The 22992-nt window shown below is 40.3% G+C and overlaps 1 protein-coding gene across 6 annotated transcripts in view; it reads left to right on the forward strand.

Annotated features, from left to right (window-relative positions):
- Positions 1-22992, forward strand: part of TSC22D1 (TSC22 domain family member 1) — a 91521-nt gene that overhangs the window by 50045 nt on the left and 18484 nt on the right. The window contains exon 3 of one of the 6 annotated variants that reach the window (XM_068182207.1): positions 15357-15375. The exons of 4 other annotated variants lie outside the window; for them this stretch is intronic. In XM_068182207.1, coding sequence (XP_068038308.1) covers positions 15357-15360 — 4 coding nt within the window. In that variant the 3' untranslated portion in view covers positions 15361-15375. Of the gene's footprint in view, positions 1-15336; positions 15376-22992 lie in introns of those variants that run through there. One more of the 6 variants, XM_068182212.1, reaches the window with a different exon arrangement.

The following is a 22992-nucleotide window of genomic DNA, read 5'->3' on the forward strand; positions in this document are numbered from 1 at the left end:
GTCTGGCCAAGCTCATTGCTCCCTCAGAATATGAATTTCTGTAGAATGTTTTGCAAAAGGCAGTGAGCCATTTACCAGTGAGACTTGGGAAATGGGGTGTTAAAAGTAATCAGTAATAAGTAGTAATCAGCTTTTGCTAGGTTATACATTTTGTCATTGAGATCAAATAGTTCGGAAATAGTGAGGTTTTGATTCAAATAAAATATGTGCTTTTCAGAGAAAATTGAAAGGAAGAAGGATCTGAAAGAGCTACCACCCCATGCACTGGTGCAGGAGAACATGGGCTTACTGGAGAAGGCAATATGTAGGAGGCAGTGGAAGAGGACAGCTTTTTATTCGTAACATAAAAACCCAGCCCTGCTTCCTCTTTGTCTGTTCCTCTTCCATTTTCTAATTAATTATTTTTCTTCTGACTAACTCTCTTTTTCTGTACATGAACAGATTTGCATTTTGCAGCTACTGTAACCACTAGGTAAGAAGTGATGAGTTCTCTCACCTTCTAAGCTTAAAATGGTGTTTCATGAATTCCAGATGATGTCTGCAGTTCTAGTTCTGCCTTGCTGAGCTGCTGTCTAATTAAAACTTCAGCATTCCTCTTATCTCCTGTACAACCCAAACCTCCCGTATTTTTTAATCTCTTTACAGTTCAAATGTCTTAAATACTAGTGGTGAATGAGTTTTTGTCATCCAGTGATTTGGATAATTTATCAAAAGTTTTAAAAAACCAGTTCAGTGTTAGTTAGGTGTGTAATTCTGTGAATTGTGAACTAAAAGAGTTGAAAGTCATTTATTTGCTGATAGACAGTGCTATGCAAATACTGTATGGTAGATCATTCAGTTGCTTAGCAATAACATTAACAGTCAAGAGTGTTTATAAAGCAAATATAATACGATATGGTCAACAAGGTATGTGGTGCTTTTTGTATTACTTAAGTGTCCTGATAACTGCTGGAAAACGTTTATTAGGATTACACATGAGCCAGCACCTGACACTTAAGAGCAACAACTTGAATAAGTAAATCTGATAAATTATATGTCTGTGATTTTTAATCTAAACCCCCACAACTTGAAATATGATGGTTTTCCAAATAACACTAGCTTTGAACTTTGAAATGTTATTTTCATGGCTTTGATAAATACTCTTGTAATGGCTTAGGATGTTCAGCCTGGAAATACTAAGGGTGATAGGTTATGTGATTAAAAGGCTTGTCTCTGTGCGCACAGCAAAGCCCTGGGGCACAGCAGTGGGTGGGGGAACCCAGTAACCTCCTCAGAGAAATGAGCCCCCTGACCTGGCTCCTGCCAGGGCTGTCACTGGAGATTATCAGCCCTTGGGGACCTGGGTGGCAGACACTTGAGTTAACAGAGCTCAGCTTGTTCTTACCTGGATGCAGGTAAGAACATTTTGGAATTGTACACTGCTCAGAATGGGATGTTTGGGGAAGGGACAAGGTTGGGGAAAGGAGGGATCAGTGGCTTTGTGGGGAATGAATCATGGGAAAAATAGAGGAGCAAAGGGAGCTGCTTGTGTGTAAGCAAGTGGCTGGTCAGGATGTTTGTGAGGCCATGCCCTGGCTTCATCAGTGCAGTCTCATTAAACCCTAATTTAAGGGGCTCAGTACTGTGTGTGTGCCTATAGGGGGTCTCAGTGCCAGCAGCTCGAGTCTGACCATGGGTCACAAGGGCCCACGTGGTGGGGTCGGGTAAGGGGATGTGCGTAGGGTGCAATGACTGAGGACAGGGAAGCAGGAGAGGAGGCTTGGTAATGGCCATTTTAAGAACAAAACCTGTGTGCATCTGTATGATACAGCTGGAGGAGCTGGGAGCCCAGGCCGAGCACTGCAGAGACTCTGGGGTCTGGCTGAGACCCCCGTTAGTGTGCGTGTTTGTGCATGAAGTAACAGGAGGCTCTAGGGACCGGCTGCTGGGTAGAGGGTCCCAGGCCACATCCCAGAGGGCTCTGTAATGAGTGTCTGCATGTTTGTGAGGGGGTCCTCAGTACCAGCACCTGGAGTGGGGCCACGGGAGCTGGTGTGCCCTGTGCTGCTAGCTGGGTAGACCCCAGCTGCTGGGCAAACTGCAAGCGAGTCCAAGGCCATTTACAGGGCTGGTAATTCTCTGAGTGCGTGTGCACGTGTGTGCGTTGTCTCCTAATGGACTTTCACCCCCAGCAGCGAGGAGCGGGAAGAGGATGTTGGTGCCGGCTGGATTTACCGAAGTGCTGAGTTTGCAGTGACCTGTGTTGCCAGACGTGTGTGTGCTGTGCACGTGTTTTGTGTGTGCCTGTGGGGAACTGTGCTCAGCCTCACTGCCAGGCCAGACCTTGGGGCAGGGAGCTGGGGCTGTGGCGCCTCTGTTGGGCTGCTGGATCCGGCAGCTGCTACTAAAGGACTGTGGGTCTGAGAAAAGGTGCTGAGGTTCTTTGAGAAGTCTCTCCTTATCAAAACTCAGAATGATCATCTGAGATAATTCACTTCAGGAGATATTGATTCCAGTTTTCAAATGTACTGTGCTGGTGAAACACGTAAGAGAAATTGTAGTATAGTGGGAAATCGTTTCAATGTAAAGACTTACAGATGCTGGGGCTTACAGAAAGTCAGAGCATACACCATTTATAACTAATTTAGAACATATATACAATTTAGAATATAAAATCTGGTTTAAAATATAGCTATTAATTATGGCATATGGTGTTGGACAGTATTGTTCTCCTGCTAGATATCTACTTTTCAGACTGTTAATGAAATATTTTTGGTAGTACATTATTTTTTACTGTTGCACTTTGTTTTGAAGCAGCTTAGGCAAATTCAGGGTCCTAGATCTGACCTTGAAACTTTTTCTATGCATGTGTACCCTAAAGCAAAATCCATACAAGCAGCACATATTTAAGTGTTTCCCTTTTCTGGGATACTTCTCTATTTTGATTTAGCAGAGGTTGCAAATCATGTTAAGTCTGTAATAAGTCTCTCTGGAATGATGCAAGAAACTTCATCTGAAGGAAAGCCATCATTCATAAAACCCTCTAGATACTTAAGCTGTTACTTAGTAATATTGTCTAAACTTATGTAAATTGACAAGTTTTTAAAAAATACTGTGGTGAATTCTCTCAGCCACCTGTTTGGCTGAAGGAAATAGCTATCAGTAAAAAAAAAAAAAAAAAAAAAACCAAAACCAACTCAACATCCTTGTTACAGAAAACCAGGAAAAGTGACAAGCTGCTTGAAGCAATCATGAGAATAAATGTTTGAGGCTGTTTTGCTGTGTGAAGTTTTGGGTACTGTGCTGCAAAGCTGTTTCAAAATGTCACAGGCACTGTGTAAATAGGTTGGTAGTATATTTCTTGTACCCTGATACACCTGTCCCCTTTTTTGTTTATTTTGTTCTTAAAATGAACTCAGACCTCTGAAGAAGCTCACATTAGACATTTGGCATCATTCTAATGTCTCATCTATGTTAAAGCAACTGATGTAAGCAGAAAATGAGGAATGGTTTGCTTCATACAAAGTACATACTGGTAAAAAATCAGAATGGCTTGTGCTGTGTGGGGAATGGTATGTAGCCCAGTGGCTGAAGACTGATGTAACACAGTAGAAAAGAGAGTTAAAGGTCTCTGATATCTTAATGTGAAGTAAGTTAATGCAGTATATAAAAGCTGAGGGAGTTACTGAATCTGGAAAGAATGAGTTCATTCAAAATATGTACATTGGAATGCCTGCATTATGAAGATGGAAGGAAGGGTCCTCTGTTGAACTTAAAAGAATTTAGACAAGTTTTTGAAAACTAGTAGTGCCTTATCTTTAAGTAAAAAAGCCAAACAAACAGATACTAATTTCAGCAGAGGAATATACTTGGTTTGTTATGCAAACCAAGTTTCTAAGGAGTCTGTAGGCAAAACAGAGTTTAAGACCTGATAGACAAAATAATTCATGTTGTGCTGCAAGTAATTATTGGGGGTATATGTATTTTCAGTTATCTAGTGTAAAGGATTATATTTATCCTTGAACAGATCCTTATGTGAGAGTTTAGAAAGACTGACATACAGCCTTGTGTGACTCCAGTGTATTGGAAACAAGATTTTGCAGTTCAGATGACCTGTAATGTTCTGGCTCTGGCTGTTAAATGTGGGTCAGATCTTTGAGAGCTATGGGAAGGTCTGAGTTCTGGACAACAATGAACTGATGAAATAATTGTGGTGCCTGGATTTGGTTTTTGTTTGTTTGCTGAAGATTTTAATGGGCACACGTTCTTTCAGCCTTTGTACATTCCTCCACTGTGGGTACATGGCGCTTTTAAGTTGTTTCATTTCCTGGCTCACTTAGCAGGTGACTTCCTGAGAAGTCACTGGCAACTGAATACTGTGGCTCCATTATAGGATTAAAACTTTGACTCAGAGGTCATTAGCTTCATCCTCTTTGACCACTAAGTACTGCAGTAAATGTTTTCTGTATTACGTTCTATGAGCTTCTGCAAGATACAGCTTGACTTCTAACATGTATATAATCATAATTTAAAAAGGGTAGGTCACTTACCTGAATACATAGATAAGGACTTTTTTCTTGTCTATGTAGTGTCTGCTTTCTGATTAGTCACTTTAAAATGCAAAACAGTGGGGTATGGGAACAAATGTCTGCAGTGATTCTGGATGCAGTTTCATGATAATATTTTCCCTTCTACTTGTGAACATAGTTGCATGTCTATTCCTGCCTTCACTGATCTTATAAAGCTATTGGTTCTTTCCTATTCTTGTTTGCCAAAAAGTCTTAGGCTAAATTAGTTGATGAAAATGTCTCTATTTTGCTGATGCTGAGTCAGAAGTGTTTATTTAAAGATGATGAATTTAGTAATCATCAAACCATGTTTCAATCATCAGGAATACTAATTATAGACCATCCAACCTATATTTCTGAAATCCTTAATGACTCGAAGTCCAAATCCTCCTTACTTAAGTTAATAATAAATGCATTGGATTCAGTTGGAAATAGGTGACTGTAGTTCACAAAAGATAAAAGTAGTAATTATGAAGATGAAAACATAAAACCTCTTTCCCATGATATGGAGGGGAGAGAAACTGAAGTTCTCTTTTTCCAGGTCCTTTAGGGTAAGAAAGGAATAAAATATTTTGCGATTCTTTCAAGCTATATATATAGTTTTTATTTTTTGTGGTTTTGAAGCTTTCCTGTGTTGTGGTATATTTTGAATATTTATTCTGCCTGATTGGTAAGATTTTTCTTAATTTTCATGGCTTCTGTTAGCATTTTTATTAGCTAATATTTGAGGATCATACTGTTGATTATGGCTAGTTTGAGAGTCAGTCTGAGGAAGAAAACAAGTCTTCCATTAAGCCTTCACAATTTATTTAACACTTTGTTTCCAGTAGTATTTATAGTGGTAGTATGCTTTAATAGTTGGGGAACATTCCATTGAAAACTAATTCTGGAACAAAGCTATTTTAGAAAATAATGAAAAAGCTGTCTTCTGTACACGGACAAGGGGACAGTTACTGATGTAAAGTTTGAGTCTAAATTGTTGTCATATAATTTTTGTCCATTACATGTGATGAGGAAATATCCAGATTGTTGTGCCTGCCCTTTTTTTAATCTGGAAATTCCATTTTCTTAGTGATTGTGAAATGTAATGGCATTACAATGGTCCTGAATGCTGTTGTGAAGCAACACTGTTTTACTGAATATAGAAGTCTCTTACCTTTTCAGTGACCAAAATACCGTTGTTTCTGGTTTTGTTTTTAAAATGGATGGAAACCTGGGTACTTCCTAGTAAGAATCTATGATGAAAAGAAAGAACATTAAATATTTTAATGTCTGACTAATTTAGATGTGCCTCATCTGCTTTCAGAAACTGATGATCAGTTATAGGGAAAGGTTTTATTCAGTTAAAAATGGCTGAAAAATGATTCAGTGCCGCTTCCTAAGAGGGCATCATTTTAACTTAGTGGAACCTTACATGTTATGCTAACTGGTGTTAAATAAAATTAATCCAGAGCAGGCAGGTACAATTACTCTTACTTAAGTTACTATTAGAGTGCCTGAATTCAGGGTGTTTGAGTGTTATTTAATCAAATTTTAAATAGAAATAATGAGTCTGATGGGCTCTACTGGTATAAAACAAGGCATTCAATATTTTTTATTTTCCAAAGTGGGATGTTAAAAAAAAACCCCAAAACTAAAAAACATGTTTCACTGTAGACAAGATGACAAGATGGATGTGTATTAGGGGCTCGGAAAATTATTGCTGCTATGACTATTTTTTCAGTTATAAGACAGTGGCTTCAGGAGAAATGGTACAGAATGCACGTGAGATTAAATAATGCTAAATTTACAAAATTTATAATTCTGACAAATATGGGAAATTCTATGCTGTTAATGAAGGTAGATTTAATATGGCAGTATTGCTGATGAAAGGCAGACTTAATTGCCATGGATAACATTACATGCTTTGTTAAAACTCTCCTTTCTGCACTAGCCTACTCCTTCAAGTTTAGTTTTACATGGATGCATATAAAGGTAAGACTACTTTAACATGTTTCAGGTTTCTGAAAGCTTTGGGAAAAAAATGACTGTGACTCCCCTAAAAAATGTATTTTACCAAGAGGTTTTCTTTAAATTCTACCCAAGATTCAGAGATCAAATGTACACACATTTTCTGATACCAAGTGTGAGCTTCTCATTTAGTGTTGGGAAGAAAGTAAGATTTTTATCTTGATGACGGGAAAAACCCAAGTCTCAGCACCTATTATCTAATTCTCTTCAGTGAGTTCCTGTTGTGTCAAATTACCCATGGTTTGTTACTTTTTTTTTTCCCTCTCTGTGACCTGAATCTCTCAAAACTTTGTGACAGCAAGGGATTGTCACCTCATTAAACTTTTGTATGGCTTTGGAGCCAGGACAGTCAGTGTTTGAGAACAAATGAGTCTGAGCATCAGAAGAATGTTTTGTGCCTGTGTAGAGTCCCAATTCATAACTGCCAAGTTTAGGCAACTGCTTATCTTTGGGCTATTCTTAACCTCAGCAAACATGTATTGCAAATATTTCCAGCATGTCTAACCTTGCTGTTAGAGTTCAGTCTAGAGTACAACTTGAGGAAAAAAAAAGGAAAATTCCATCATAACTTTGTGACCATCAAGTTTTTGGAACATTAGAAATACCAGTCTTTAACTGTTGGAAGCTAAAGTATAGAAAAGTGCATTTAGTATTGGCAGTGAGTGCAGAAAAAAAGTAACTGGTGTTAATAGACTTCAAAACCACTTAATATTGTACTTAGGTAACACAGACGTTTTGAGAATAATGTTAAATGTGATGATGTAAGGCTAAGATACATCTCCAGTTCACTTGCAGTCTTCATGTAACCGGCTTGCTTTTTTTTCTCTTGTAGTAGTAACAATGTTAATTTCTACATCTTTAATATTTCTGTTCTCCTTTTCTGCTCTATTTTGCTTTTGACTTGTGATTGTACAGAGCTGTACCCACTGAGTTATGAATTAAATATATAGCTTTGAACACTGCTAATAGTGGTTTAATTCAGGCAGCATTCATCTAAACACTTGGACTGAAACAGTGGTTCAGAGTGATAAATTAGAAAGCAGTCCCAAACTACACAGGTGACGAGCTTTGTGAAGGTGGTCATTCGTGTATTACAGAACAGCACAGAAGCATATAAAACTTCTGCAGATTCATAGGCGCGTTTTTAACTTCAGACTAAAGTATCTAATTCTTGCCTTTGTTTTTTTGGTGATACTATGTATATGTGTATGTATTACAGATGTGGCATTTTTCAAATGAATTCTACTTGGCATGAATGTCTTAGATCAGTCTCTGGGGTTATTTTTTAGATAGCATCTCTCTTGTCAGTTTGGATATGGCCTTCTTTCAATGCTGTCTGCACCTCAGATCATGATAGCATACCTAATTACAACATAATTGTTTTGTGACCGTTGTTTTTAAATATGTAATTGGATTTAATTATCTAATCTACTGGTACAGTTACTGTGTTGAATTCTTGAGGTTTCAGGGTGCTTCGGAGCTAGGACCTAGTCCTATTTACATTTGCAAGGCAAGACAGCAGGGTGTTTATCTGGGACAGTACTACAAAACCTGTTGCCTCCTGTGTGATGTATTTGGTGGTGTTTTCACTGTCATTTCTCCCTTTGATACCCCCCTGCCCTAGTTCAAATTCAGTTTGGACATTTATGAAAAGGTTTCAGGTACTGAGTTTCTTGCTGTCTTTGGCTGTTGCCTTGGTCACCTTTGCCAGTAGATGTCTGAGGGCATGAGACTTTCCTCCTTAAAAATATCCATGAGGGAGGAGAGTTACAGTTTTTATTTTTCAGGCTAGTGTGGTCTCTTACCTTAAACTGTCACAATAAAATAAATAGGACATACTAAAGGTTACTGCTTGCAGAGAGCTGAAATTCTGGTTTGCTCTCCAACCAGGAGTGCAGAAACCAAATAGCTGAAGTAATTTTTGAAACACAGCTTAATATAAGGTATGTTCTGACAAGTTGCCTGCTGTACTTTTGTAACTGTACTTTTGATGAGCCATAAAGTTTTTTCTAAAAAGGTTCTCATATCCTAGAGCTGTAATATTTTGGAAATTGATTACTGATTCTTTGGATGCTCTATTCTTTTTCTTCCTGCTGTTCCAGAAAATAACTTGTGCTGTTTTAGTTAAGGGTGGGGGGATCACAAATGGCTTTTGCTGGTCTGAATTGCAAAGTCCAAAGGCACCATTTCTGTTCACTGCTCTTCAGCATTCCTAAAGCTGAGTCTTTTGGATGGCACCTTCCAACTTGTGGTGCTCTGTCAGGGTAGTAGTGCTTGTGAGCTTTGGGCTCTGTCTATTCTTGTACCATTGCTTCAGAAGGCAGCCTCATGTACTTTTGAAGCTCACCTTCATTTGAGCAGGAGGTTAGACTAGATGGAAGCCAAAGGACCCTTCCAGTCTAATTTTTTTCTGTTATTTTGTGGTTGGTAACACCTGTATTACAATTAACTAAGTGGTTTTGAACTCTTACATTTTACCTACCTATTTTCATTTTTTTTTCATTTTATTTGACTTCCCATGTTATTATTTGTATGTTGAAGGCAGAAACTTTCAATTCTCTAACTTTTAAAACATACAGCAAGACACATTTGGTCAATTAAGAATTACCCATCAGTATTTTTCCCTGAGCATCCTGGCAAAGGATTTTCAGAGATTTTTCTCATGAAGAAAACTCACTGCCTGCTTCACTTTTTTGTGAAGTAGATAGTAGAAAGAACTCAACTACTTCAGGAAAGCTAAGATGATTCAGTGAAATAATTGAATAAAACATTGCTTTGATAATTTAAAAGTATACATTTGGGTTTGATCAGATAACTTGTGGAGTCTATGTGCTGTATTGAAACTGCCATAGTAAACAAAACTCCAGGTTGGCACAGTAACAAAAGATTCAGACTCTTGTATCAAATTCTGTTATGACAGCTGATTCCATACTAAATTTGGAAGAGTAGGTTGCATAAAGTACCTGTTTTTCATTGAGTTCACAATACTGCAGGCACATCTTTTTCTGTTAAATACTATGTTCCAGTGCAGGTGTAGGTAAGTCAGTGAGGGAGAAAGTGAAGTGGAGGAGTGAAAAAAAAATCAAGGCTTGATCCCTTTTTTTTTTTGAGATTACATTTGCTGTTTCTTTAGTCACTTGAGTTTCTGAACATATGGATTTTCATGTGAGTTGGAGTGATTGAGGTAAATCCAGATTTTTTTGGATGATGTTTTGTCTTACAAGTTTTCACGCTGCTGGGCTAAGAAAACTAACAATAGTTTCCATTAATGCTTGACCTGGCAATGTGTATGTTCTGCCTGTTCAGAGGGAAGGCCAGTGTTACTAACAAAACAGTGCTGACATCACTTTTATACTAGTGATGCTTTTGGCAGTTGAAGAACAAGTCTGTGCCATGTTGGCTGATGCTCTGTTAAAACAAACAAACATAAAAAAACAAGGAAAAAACCAAACAACAATACCTTCAAGTGTTTTGTGTGTTCACAAAAAGGAAAAACACTAAGCTGCATGTTCACTCACCAACACTGAAAATGGTTGCACAGGGGAGTGCACTCACTTTAAGTGTCACATTTTTCATAAAGAAATGCTAAAAAGATCCATAAAACTCGATTTTTAAATGTATTCTAACAGTAAAAAGTCTTGAAAATTAAGACTTAAATCTGTGTTCTGAAATAAAACCTCACTTGTGTGCCCTGTGTACATACCCACACTTGTGGGTATTTTCTTAAGCTAGGTTCAGCAATGGCTTGTTTCTTGTGGTATCCCTGGAAACCGTGGCAGGATTTGAGTGCACAGCATCTCACTGATTTAGTATTTGCTCACAGGTAACCACCAGCTACCAAAGTTGGACTGGGTTGGAGGTGAGAGTGCAGTGACCCTTTGGCAGCTTCTGCTAAACACCTCTTTGGGTTGTTTTTATTTCCTGTCATATGCTGTGAGGCTGGCCCAAGGGATAAGAGTCGTTTCTCAATAAGGCTGCTGCAATGCTGTGGGCATGCATTTTTTGTTGACTGGCTAATGCCCTCCTAGCAATAGAAAGGACTAAATTTAGGGGAGTTTTCAGGAAAACATAAGAGAGAGAGTCTGGTAATCTGATTGATAAAAAGATTGCTTCGGTCTGAGAAATGACAATGGCTTTAGAGTGGGGGAAAAGAGAAGGTTTCTTAAATATAATGTCAATTTAGTGTTTGGAAAGGAAAACAAAAAAAAAAGGTCTCTTATACATTATGCCACCATAAATTGAAATTGTAATCTTTCTCCTTTCTCATGAAGTTTGGATTTTCTGGTGTGACACCAGTGTCTTGCTACCCTTGCCTGTGGCTTTTTTGCTGATGAGAGGACTGAGGGGAGGAGCGCGTGTTACTTAAGCTTGACTTGAATTGGCAAGCGTGGCGTACTGCAGCCTGTCTGCTGTGGCGTTTTGCAGGTTACTCTCCCAAGAAAAACATGGTGTGCTCAGTCTGATTCAGATCACTGTCTCTTTCTGCCTCCATTCACTAGCAGGTTCCAGCAATCAAAGCTCTGCGGGCTTCCTGTATGTGCAGAACCAGGGAGATTTTTCTGGGCTTCTCCTGCGTGCACACAGCCTTAAATATTTGGTAGGAGGGAAAAACCAACAGAGGTTTTGGCTCCAAGGTCTTTCTAGGCCTGAAAGTGTAGCGAGTGACTGGTGGATGCCCTGGGGAAGAGGCTGGTAGTGGTAGTGGGGTTGGTATAGCGTCCTGGAGGCAGCTCCTTCTCAGGGCAATCAGAAATGAGTTGCTGGTGGGAACATGTCCCAGGCTAAAGGTTACTTTTCTCAGAATTTTGGTAGGACTCTGTCCCTGTGAGTTTTCCCTTGGCACTCTCTCTATGCAGTGGGACTGTAGGAACAGAAGGCTGCTAGGCGGGGATGTACAAACCGGTGTGTGGCCCAGGCCTAGGGTGATGCACGGCAGCTGGGGATAGATGTGCCCAGCAAGCCGTGGTTTCCCATATCCGGCTGTGCTCCACCGTCATCCACAAAACTGCCTTTTGCTGTCAGTCGGGTTTTGTCCGTTCTGATGCTCTTATTTATGCACCCAGTCTCTGTGTAAAGCCGAGATATTCCTGTGCCAGTGCGCCTAGCCGTTATCACTGTGGGTGAAGGCCAGACAGCTGAGTCGTTGTGCCTCCGTTCTCAGGCTGTTTTCCGGGAGATAAAGCCGTTTTCTGTAGGGAGGAAGGTGGGGGAGCCTGGACCGCTGCCTGCCGTTCTGTGTGCGTGTCTCGCGGTTCTTGCGTGTAGTTATTTATCTGCAGCAGGTGTGCGGTGGCGCCGAGCGCGGCTCGGGGCCCGCACGGGGAGGGTCCCTGGGCTGGGGCCCTGCGGCAGCGGCGCCCGGGCCCGCAGCGCTCCCTGGCGGCCGCAGCGGGGCGGTGCCGCCTTCCGGGCGGCCGTGCGGGCTCTGCCCGCGGCTCGGCGGCTCCGGGAGGGATGGGATGTTTCCCTCCCCAGCCGCATCCCTGTGCGAGGTGGGCGGGAGGGCCGTCCCGCGGGGCACGGCGGAGCGAGGCGGTGACAGCGCGGGTGCGGTGGCGTGTCCCGCTCGCAGCGGCGGCGCGGGCGCGGCCGGCAGGTGGCGCGGCTGAGCCGCCGCCTCCTCTCCATCCCTGCCCAGCGCCGGGGCGGCCGCGGTGTCCTGAAGTAACCGATCCCAGCGGCGCGGGCACCTGCGGGGGGCAGCCTCGGCTGCTCCAGCTAATTCATGAAATAACCGATCCCAGCGGCGCGGGTACCTGCCGGGAGCTGCCTCTGCTGCTCCAGCTAATTCATGAAATAACCGATCCCAGCGGCGCGGGCACCTGCCGGGAGCTGCCTCTGCTGCTCCAGCTAATTCCTGAAATAACCGATCCCAGCGGCGCGGGCACCTGCCGGGAGCAGCCTCTGCTGCTCCGACCTGTGTCCAGCTAACTCCTGAAATAACCGATCCCAGCGGCGCGGGCACCTGCCGGGAGCAGCCTCTGCTGCTCCGCATCGTGCCGAGTTAATGTGCACGGGGGAAACGACTTCTGTCTGTGAATGTCTGGAAGTGAAGCTGAATCCACAGCTGGCCAAACTAACGGTAGTTAAGATTAGTGGGGAGTGGGGCCGGCAAGGGACAGTGATACCCCACAAGAATGCAGATTGTGTTTGTACATGACAGTGGTGAAATGAACTCAGTAAGTTAGGCAGAGCTTTATACTGACCTTATAAATGGGTTTCTTGGGAGGACAGAGTTGATGGAAGTAGTTAATGCATTAAGGTTGCTTTTTGCATGTATGTATCATGGTGACTATTCCACTTTCTTCCAGACTGATTCTGCAGAGGCCTGGTCTGGTATTGCTTATTTCCATTTTACCTCGATTTAGCTTTTAACTTAAAAGATGTTTAGAGCTAGACTTCTGGGGCAAAGTTGTCAGTAGGTGCTTGCCTGACCTGTGTGTCTGACCAGAGAATCATCTGCCTCTCCAAGTCCATGGACCCCAAAAAGGAGGGGAGTGTCGAGGGAAGGAAAGGCAGAAAAAGCTTTAAAGCTGCTGGGGCAGGGTGGTGTTCAGCTGAGTCTGCAGTGTCAGCAGTGTGGTGTACTAGAATAAATTTTGCTCAGGTATGATATTCTCAAGGTATCCTTAATTGTTGCAGTGGTTGAATAACTCCCAGATGGGATGAACCTTGCGAGAAAAATAATGAATGGTCCAGACCTGTATTTACACTTTATAGCTTTCTTGTTTGAGTTCCCAGCAATAAACAAGGGAGGCTTTTCTGTCGCAGTGTGACTGTTACAGATAATTCCACGTATAAAGAGCCCTCTGGGGGCAAGGTTGGTGCTGATAACATTGAGCCTTTCTGCACTGAGAGTGAGGAATTTCTGGTTATGCAAGCAAGCTTTATGCATTTTTAATTCCTCTTTTTGGCCACAGTGTGCTGTATGGGAAGTTTAAGAATCTGTGTGACTTCTTTGCTTTTCTCTAAGCATTAAATGCACGTAGTCAGAGGATGGCTTCTTGTTGTTTGGGGGATTTTGTTTGGTTTGTGATTTTTTTTTTTAAGCTGCATTTGCATTTTAGATACCTACTTGCAGTGCTGATATTAGTGGCAGCTTCATCTTGCTCTAAATTGGTGCAAATGTAAAATAAAACAGGGAAGTGTTTGTTGAAAAAATGGATTATTTGTCTTCTATGCTTGTTGTATGGAAATGAGTGTTTTGTAGGCAGTTTAATGATTATACAAAAAGGCCTTTGAAGAAAAAACCAGGCACCTAACTGGTAAAGGGAGTTTCAAATCAGTCTGAGTAACCACTTGCTTTAAAAACAAAACCTGGAATACCTTTCAATCCTGGTAAAAACTTTCTTTTATGGACAAGTGGCATTTTGAGACTGAAAACTGTCTAATTTTCTCTTAATTCAGGGTGGCAAGAAAATAATTTGGATAAATGCTAAAACAGCAATAAGATGATAATATTCCAGTTTCTTAAGGTACCTTCTGCTGTGTAATTGAGCAAAGGTTCAAATCTTTAAAAAAAGCATTTTTTTTATCTTCAATGGGAGTTGCTAGATACTGTGCACTTTTTTTGAGTTTTTGAAATTAAAGTAAAAATATCTGAAGCTAAAATTATTTTAAGGTTAGTCTGTGCAGCTTACGATAATATATAATGATTTCTCCTTGGAGTTATTTTTTTCTTTAAATCTTGTTATCTCTGGCTTTCCTAAAGGTGCCAGATTGACCTTTTTGTGTATGCTGTAGATCTCAGCTTTCCTTACAGTATGGTGTGCTAGAAGACTCTGCATTCTTTACTGGGACATCTGCTGCTCAGATTAATTCTGTATACTTGGTATCCATTGCCTTCACCTTCTACCCATCTTCTTATGCTTTCCTCTTGCTTGGAACTTCTTTGCTAACTGTGTCTTCTGGGAATAGGGCAAAGGAGAACACCTGGAAGGTTTGCTATGTGCCAGTTTGGGAAACCAAAAGGAAAAGTACCTGAAAGAATAGAGAAAAGAATACAGGAGAGGTGAGATCAGAGAAATGGATGGGCTCAGAAACCAGCACAAAGCACAGGAACACAAAAGGTGCTACTAAAATCCTTTCCAGTAAGGGTCTCAGTTTGAGTAGCCTTGAAAAGTCATAGTACCAGTAGTTGCTCTACATAGTAGATTTTAGCTACCAGAATTCTTCTATAAATTTGGGGGTTTTGTGTGCTTGTGCTTGCTTTGTTTTATGAGCTTTCATTTTGGCTTATGCTGGCCACTGAAAAGTCTGCTTTATAGGAGGGAAGGATATTCATAGATGCTAACCTTAGTTCAGGATTCATTCTGCTGTTTCTGTGATTGGTGGAGAAAAGGCAGTGACCCTGGGTGCTATCCTGTAGACATCTAACCTTGTCTATGCTAAAATGAGCTTTAGAAACACCACTTTATATCCAATATGTGAATTACTTCTACTAAGCTTGCAAGCAAACCTTTTTTTTAACTGTGCACTTACCTTGCAGGGTGCCTTTGAATGGTCCACACAGTCACATGTGATAAATCCATGACTCTAATAATACTTTTGAATAAAATAATTGGATGTTGTATCTGCGTCAATACCTCTCTCTTCCTAGGCACAAGCAATTCTGTCACTTCTTGAGTGACCCTGAAATAACAGGTTTAATGTTAATTGTACTTGCTGTTGTGTGTCTCTTAATATGATAACTTTGATTATAACTGAGATTTTTTTCTTTTTTCTGCTGTCATTTCTGCCTGCCTGCTTATCTTCATTGGAATGTGGTTCTTCAATTGTTCTGATAAACTTCTGACACAGGTAAATACCAGTCTGTTTGTATCTGTATGTACTGAGCATGCCCTTTGCTTGGCAGTGTGCAATGATCTTGAATCAGATATGCCATACAGCTGTATACTGGGAAAGGGAAATGCTACTGCTGTGATGTGCATATTTAGAAAAGATAATTAGCTAGGAATATTTATTTCCTTATCTGTTCTTTCTTATTCCTCCCTCACTTTTAACAACAGTAAAATAGATAGATACCCAGATAGAAAATAACAAAATTTAGTTTTTGCTTTTTGGTGTTAGAATATCCTGCCTGGTGTTTCCTGGGAGACCTTATGCTCGTAATGGAGTTGGTGTGTGTGTAAGGAGAGGGAAAGCAACCTAGAAAGAAAAAATGTTTATACAGTCTCACTCTTCCTACTCTGCCAGTCATTCATTTCTGCCTTCACTTTTATATTGTTCACGTGGAGTAGCAGCTGGTAATTTTTGGTTTTCCTTTGGATCCAGTGAAAAGGACAATGCAAAAACATGTGGGCAGGGTGAAGTAGGCGAACCTTTCGTGGCAGTCAGTTGGAGCCCATTGTGAAATACAGTAGTGGAATATGTGTAATGGAGTGAGAGCAATGGAATGTTATTCATCTTGTCTTGTTAGCTGCATTTGTGCCTTTTATTGAAACACGTAAAATTCAACCTTTGTCAATGGGAGGCCTGTTGCCATGAATGCTGAGCAAGTTACTTACATCTTTGGACTTAGCTCAGTATGTATGTACTGATAAGCATCACTGCAAAGGTTTAATGGGATATTAAACTGTTCACCAAAGGGGAAAGTAATAAACTTTGGTTTGGGTTTTTTTTTTCTTCTCCCCAGCTGCCTTGGAAACAAAATTCCTCATTCTTTTAACTTGATAAATTGATATTCAGAAGCCAGAAGTACAGAGAGTTTTTGGAATACGTTTAGAACCCATCATCCTTGCCACTCCTGGTGCATTTTTCAGTGAACAATATGAAATGTTAGCCATTATTAACTGCAGCTGAAATGCACATAGGTCAGTAAACTGGCGTTGCATCCATCCATCTGTCCTGCCCACTCAAAATGGCTGTGCTCTGAAGAGGAGTGAAAATGGCAGCATATTGTTCAGAACTCACACAGGAATGCTGCTCTCCTAAAAAATCCTCACACGTGTGGTGACCAAATTAGTTGTGATTGTGGAAAGATGGATGTAGGCTGGGTTTTTGCTTTGAATGGTGTTTAACCAACCTGCACTGAAGGGCAGCTGCTGTGCTGGCTACAGGGACTGCTGGTGCATGGCTGAGCTGCAGTGCCCCTGGCAGGACATCCTGCATGCTGGAGGTACTTCGGTGCATGGCTGCAAAAGGCAGGACAGCGCAGTTCAGGGCTGGATGTGTCATTTTGGAAGGAGCTACCCTAGCATTGCCACAAGGGCTATTGTCATAGCCCTTTCCAGAGGGGTAAGATGAGCCATGTAGGGGTCTTGGCTAATATAACTGCTTTACTTCTGGTACTTTAGGTTAAAGCATTTCTCTAGTACACTGTATTTGGAGCATGAACTAAGGAGAGAGTCATCACAGGCTGGATGATTTGCTCGCATACGTGGAAAAGGGAGCTTGAGAGTCTGAAGCTTTTAATTTGTTTTCCCCTTTTTCTTCCTCTTTTCTAAAAGTTGTCATCATAAGACAGTGATCCCATGGCATTAGTTTGTCAGTGGAAGTGTTGTTCTGCCAAGAGAAACTGCAGGGCTTTGGCAGTTGCTTGCTGTAGATGTAGTTTCTTGATTCTTTTCTTCCTATATTTCTTTTTTTTCCCCCTTGAAAAGTACGGCATTTCCAGAAATGCTCTTTCTGTTTTTCAGATGTTGTATTAAATGTACCAAAAAAAAAAAAATCTGCTGTTACCTTTCTTTTGGGTATTTTTAGCCAATAATTCCTTTATCCTCTTCACTCCCTCATGCAGTTCCTGACCCTTCTCTCTTTAATGCTTTGCTCTCCTAACTGTTTGACTTGCCCTGATTACCTTTTCTCCCTCTTTCTTCCCTGCTTCCACTTGCCTTTTTATTTTGAATCTTTACTTCTTACTGTTGCAGCTCTCTTTAGTTCACTGACCTGTTTTTCTAGCTTCCAAATCTGTAGTTTGATGGTTTTCCTATGGTTCTGTTATTTAATATTTAATTTCATTATAAATACACTTTTCAGTCTCAATTGTAGTTTATATAAAAATAATATTTCTCCCTCTGAGATGCAGTGATACTCTTCCAAGTGCTTATTTTGGTATCCTAAATAACCTTCATAGCTTTTTGCTCACCTGATCACAGCAATTCAATTCAAGAAAATCACTGATAATTACTGGCTATGGAACTAACTTCTCAGTTTCTGGCTTGAGGGGCATTTCAGTGCATCTGAAATGTTGTCACATACTGTGCTTCTGACTGATAAGGGAAGAAGTGAAAATATTGTCAGAAGGTCTCTGAAGAAAATGCTTTGTCAGAAGCAGCTAATTTCAGAATTGCTGGCTGTTGTTACATAGCCAGATAAGAAAACTGAAGGTGATGACTTTCAGTTTTTTTCTGAAATAAACATTGGCAAAGGCAGTCAGTTTAGAAGCATACTGAAATAGACACAGTGTAAGAGTTAAATGTTCACAGTAAAAATAATGAAGTATTGGACTAGTGCTGTCTTCCAATGTCTGCTAAAGGAGCTAATGTTAGGGTGTTGTTGATGCTTGAACTAATGTAGCTTAATCATTCCTGGTGGGCCACTGATGGGATTCATTACAGGAGAATACCTGTGTGATATCAGTGTCTCAAAGTGGCAAGGTATTTATTTTGCCACCTGTGGCGTTACTTTGTTGATGCTGTTTTCCTGTCAAATCTCTTTAAGCATTTCTGTAGGTTTCACAGCATGATGGAAGTAATTTGTACAAGAACAGGTAACACACAGAACACTTTTCCGACCGTGAAGTTTCAGCAGCAATCTACACCCTTCTTTCTTCTGCATGCACAGCACTCACCTTGTGCTGCTCATTAGAGGTCCTGGGGTGGTCCTCTTGGGAAGCAATGTGTTAATGGAGGGTTTTATTCTGGTTTAAATATCAGAGAATCACTTTTTAGCTAGATCTTGCCTTGCAGAATTTCTGGCCTAATTGAAGGAAGAGAGGCAGGATAACAAAGTGTTTTTCCTTCCGTGGGAAAATACTTGGCATGGCAGAGAGAACCCCAGTCCATCTGGTCTCTGCAGCTTGCTTACAGCAGTGAGGGTCAAGTTAAAACTGCTGTGCTCACAATACCAAAAGGGCTTGGTTACTCCTGTATGAATTGGTGCTTTTGGTGTCTCAGAGGTGATGTTCTGCTTGCCTCCTTTTGTAAGCAGGCTGACTTGTTAAAAAAAAGACAGTAACCTTATGACTCCCAAAGCTTATTGGGCCTGAACTGCTGCTTGAATACAGGCTGCTCTCTGGAACCTGAAATAATGGAAGAATTTTTAATTCTAAGAATTTTTATTCCCCTAGATTTTCCTATCTTGATAATGGTTATAACTACATTATTCTAAATCTTTGATTTACTCGTTTAATATGGATATCACCAAATGCTCAAAGAATGTCTGCTGTAATTTAGTTTCATAAAGTTCCAGTATTACTGAGGAAGAATATCATAAGCATAACTTTAACTGGTTCTTGTTAGCTCACACCTAGTAATGAGTCTCAGTTTGAAGGTTTAGGCAGGACAGAGATTTAGTCTGCAATTTTCCTGTGGAGGATTTGGATGGCCCTTTTCAATAGGAAGCTCTGAGTCTTTCTTCACGGTGCATTTGTCTGTCAAAACTGAGGCTCCATTTCATGGATTGTACAACTGGCAACTACAACTTCATAGTATTCTCAAGTTCTCTCTTGTATGCTGATGTTGAATGCTGACATGTTTTGGGGGGCAGGGTTCCTTCCCCTCCAGTCTGGCTGAATTTCTGCAAATACTTCATTTTTAATTTTGTATTCTGTTGATGTAACATGCAAAATAAATTGTCAATCCCTTGCAGCAAAAAATGCTGAGCTGTTGTTAGGTGCTGTGACAGTTCATGTTCATCGGGCTTGTTGTTAATCAGAGATTCTGCTGGTTTGTGTTTCACAGGTACTGCAGCAAAGGAAAGGAGCACTCACCTTAGACTAGGATAACAAAGCACAGCCAGGGTAGAGACATGCCTGACTTGTAGAAGCTTGTCCCCTGTAGGCTTAATCTGATTTTACTCATTTCTGCTCTACAAAAAGCAGTAACCAGTAACTATTCTAACTGGCAGTGTGTGTTCAGTATCAATGCTAACAGTTGCACTGTTTGAATATACTTTGATGATATTTGCTCTTCTGTATGATTAAATGACAGAAGTTCAGTGACTTTCAGTTAGTGGAATGTAAAGCACTCACTTGCAGATTGCTCACTGTAGTTCTTGGAGGAGAAGACTGACTCCTGCAGCTGCTCCTTCATGCTTGTGCTGGCTTCCAGGTGTTTCTAATGTGTGTTCTTAAATCAGGACTGCTCTTGAGATTCAAAATCATATCTCTTTAGAAGCCAGGGTGATTGATGCTTCATATTTGATAATTTTAAAAAGTCTCTTCCCTGGGTAAGTAACTCCAAATTAACCACCCAGAATTTATGAAAACTTCAGAACTATGTGATATAAGTAATTTCTTGAAAGGAAGATAAATGGACCAGTTCTTAAAAAAAATTCTCTTGCATCATTAAACACTAAGTTATTTCTTCTTGTGCAGGAACTCCTCAAGCTGCTGGTTGCTGGCAGATTGGAGGATACTGTAGGAAAATTGCATTTATCTGCTTGCCTTTTTGGGTTCTTGCCTAAATATCTGCCTCGGGCGGCGCCTAGAAGCGGCTCCCAGGCTAAATGGATGTTTCAATCCAGTGAGATCTTCTCCACATGTGTTTCTTGCTCTTTCACACAGGGAGGAGTTGCTTTTCAGCAGTATATGTAGAGGTACCAAAATGAAAATAAAAATTGAGTGTAAACTAACAGGCTAAACATGTACAATTGTAGTGTTTATCTCTGTATAACTGAAAGCCATACCTTTGGTATCACGTGGTGATGACTATGAGCAATGTATAAGAAAATTTCTCAGATGTTCAATTAGGATGTTAATAGCTAAAGACTTTTTTTAATTGCTTAATGATGGACTTGAAAGCTATCTTCTGTAACTGCACTTCATTATAGTAATTCAAAATACAAAGATAGCAAAAATACAGCAGTGATTCTTGCTGCTAGCATTTGGGAATGAGATACTTCCCAGTTTGTTGTCCATGTTCTTGTCTTTCACTTCAGTGCTTTGGTTTTCACTACAGTGCAGATGTCTTTTTACAGTTTTTTTTATGCTTTTAACCTTTTCTTGTCATTAAAATTATTTCCTTTGATATTCTAGCATGCATTGCTTTACTTATGGGTTTTAATATTTTCTGAAGTCAGTTTTTGTATTTGTGTGCTGCTGTTGCTGACTAGCAGCCTTGCAAAACCCTGTGCCAAAGCACTTCATAATGATTGATTTAAAATAGGAGAGTGCTAGGTAACAGTGCATTTAAAATACTGTAGGTTAGGATGCAGTTGATATATTGGATATCTCCCATAACAGTAAGCACTGTAACTTCATATAAAGATTTCTTTGCTGTACTTGTATTTTTTTAAGCTCTAAATATCTTAAGAGTTGCATGTTTGCAACTTTAAAGTCTCCAGAAGAGCTTGAATGTCTGGAATATGTTATGCTTTATCAAGCACTCATAGGCACATCTGTATTTTTAAACTGAGTTTGTTGCATCATGTCAAAATTGATGCTTGTTACCGTAGGGTGCTTTATGTCTGTAGTCTAAAGGTTGACTTTATTTTCTGCTTCTTATGGTGAAGTCTGCATTAGTCAAACAGTGTCTGAAGTCCTCTATAGAACGTGGAAAGTGAACCTACTAAATGTTTACCCCGTGGAGGTATGGCAGCTCAATCAGTGATGTGTAATATGCTGAGGAATGTGGGCTGAAGTGCTACACTTTATTCAGACTGACATTAACAGTAAATTCTGCTGGATGAATGCCAGATTCATTCACTTACAGGTTAGATTTAAACTTGGGCTGATGTATTTTTTAATTCAATTTTTTTTTTAAAGCAAAACTCTCAAGCAGTACCACAAATCAAGAATCTTGAAATAGGCTCCTTTTTCCCCATTTGGACATAAGAGCTATGGGTGGGGGAGAACCTAAGTACCCTGATGCTCTCATGCATGAAATCTTGTTTTTTGTTTCATTAAATGTTAAAATTTGCCTGTATCTGACATTCTCATGTACCCAGAGTGATAATTCATCTGTGCGCAATCTGTCACTTTATATAAGAGCCAGGATAGTTGAGGACAAAGGAAGGAAAGCATAGCTTGATGCTGAATTCTTGAATGTGACAGGAGAAGAACAAAGATACTTGTACTTCAGGCATTTTTCAGTTGCAGCTAGAGGCTATTTTTGAAAGCAATAAAAATATTCAATCTCTTAGATAATCCAATTGTTTTACAATTTCTTTGAGGTTTCTGTTACCTGTAAGTTGTTGACTCACACTTAACTGAGTAATGCTTTTAATTACTTGAATGCACTGGAACCATCTTTGTCAAATTTATGGGAAATGCTTATGAAAAAAATGACGTAGTTGTCAGAATGCCTGCCTCTGAAGTAGTTGTGTTTTCACTTCAATTTGTTTTCAGTCTGGTAACTGGCAAAGCATATACTTTGCTATCTTTTGTGAAGGTGAGAAGTGGAATTGATATAGATTCCTCTGGCACACAACCACCCCCCAAATAAAAAGCTGATTAATTTGAATTAGGTGCTTCTAGATCAGTGGTATAGAAATAATTTTCCTTGACATATATAAAGAAGTATCATCAAATGAAGTCTGTGAGTGTTGCCTTATTGTAAAGTCATCACCAGAACTGGGGCTGAAGCATGAGGGAAGGAGATTGGTGTTACCAGAGATGGAGCCAGCTGTGGCTTTTCTTTGTGGGCCCAGCAGTGAACTTGCTGCTTTGCAGAATGAAGCAGCTGCTATATGCTGCAGTCCTGCATCATACATGCTTGGGTGTGTATGTATTTGCTTTTCACTTTCAAACTGACTCTGATGTGGCTTCTTCTAGTAAGCAGAGCAAATTACAAGAATTTTAGCAGAAATTCATGAGAAGGATGCTGCAAAAATAATATTTGCAGTAGTATCTTTTTATTTGTGTGTGGATGTGAGTTGATAGTACAGTTATTAATCTTCCATAAATTTTATCCAGTGCTTAGACTTTAGTCTCTTAAGAAATTCCTTCCCCCCACCCCCGTAATCTAACATTTAGTGATCTTTCTGGCTATATGGGAAACCCAGATTTGAGTCAGAAGAGCTTTGGAGCTGAAGGGTGTATTAGTCAAATGTGCATAACTTACTGGACCCTGTTTTTAACTCTTATGATAGCTGCTAGCATGATGGAGCTCCTGTTCAGGGGGCATCTCGGAATAGGAAAGGAGAAAGTAAAGAGTGGAAAGGTTAATGTCACTGCTTTCATCCCTTTTCCACCCCAACATATGTCAGAGTGTATTCATAGTTTCAGGCATCCTGGAAAACACCTGTGATCAGTGGCACGTAGTGTATGCGCAGT

The sequence above is a fragment of the Anomalospiza imberbis genome, chromosome 2 (genome assembly GCF_031753505.1).
Source record: "Anomalospiza imberbis isolate Cuckoo-Finch-1a 21T00152 chromosome 2, ASM3175350v1, whole genome shotgun sequence".
NCBI lineage: Eukaryota > Metazoa > Chordata > Aves > Passeriformes > Viduidae > Anomalospiza > Anomalospiza imberbis.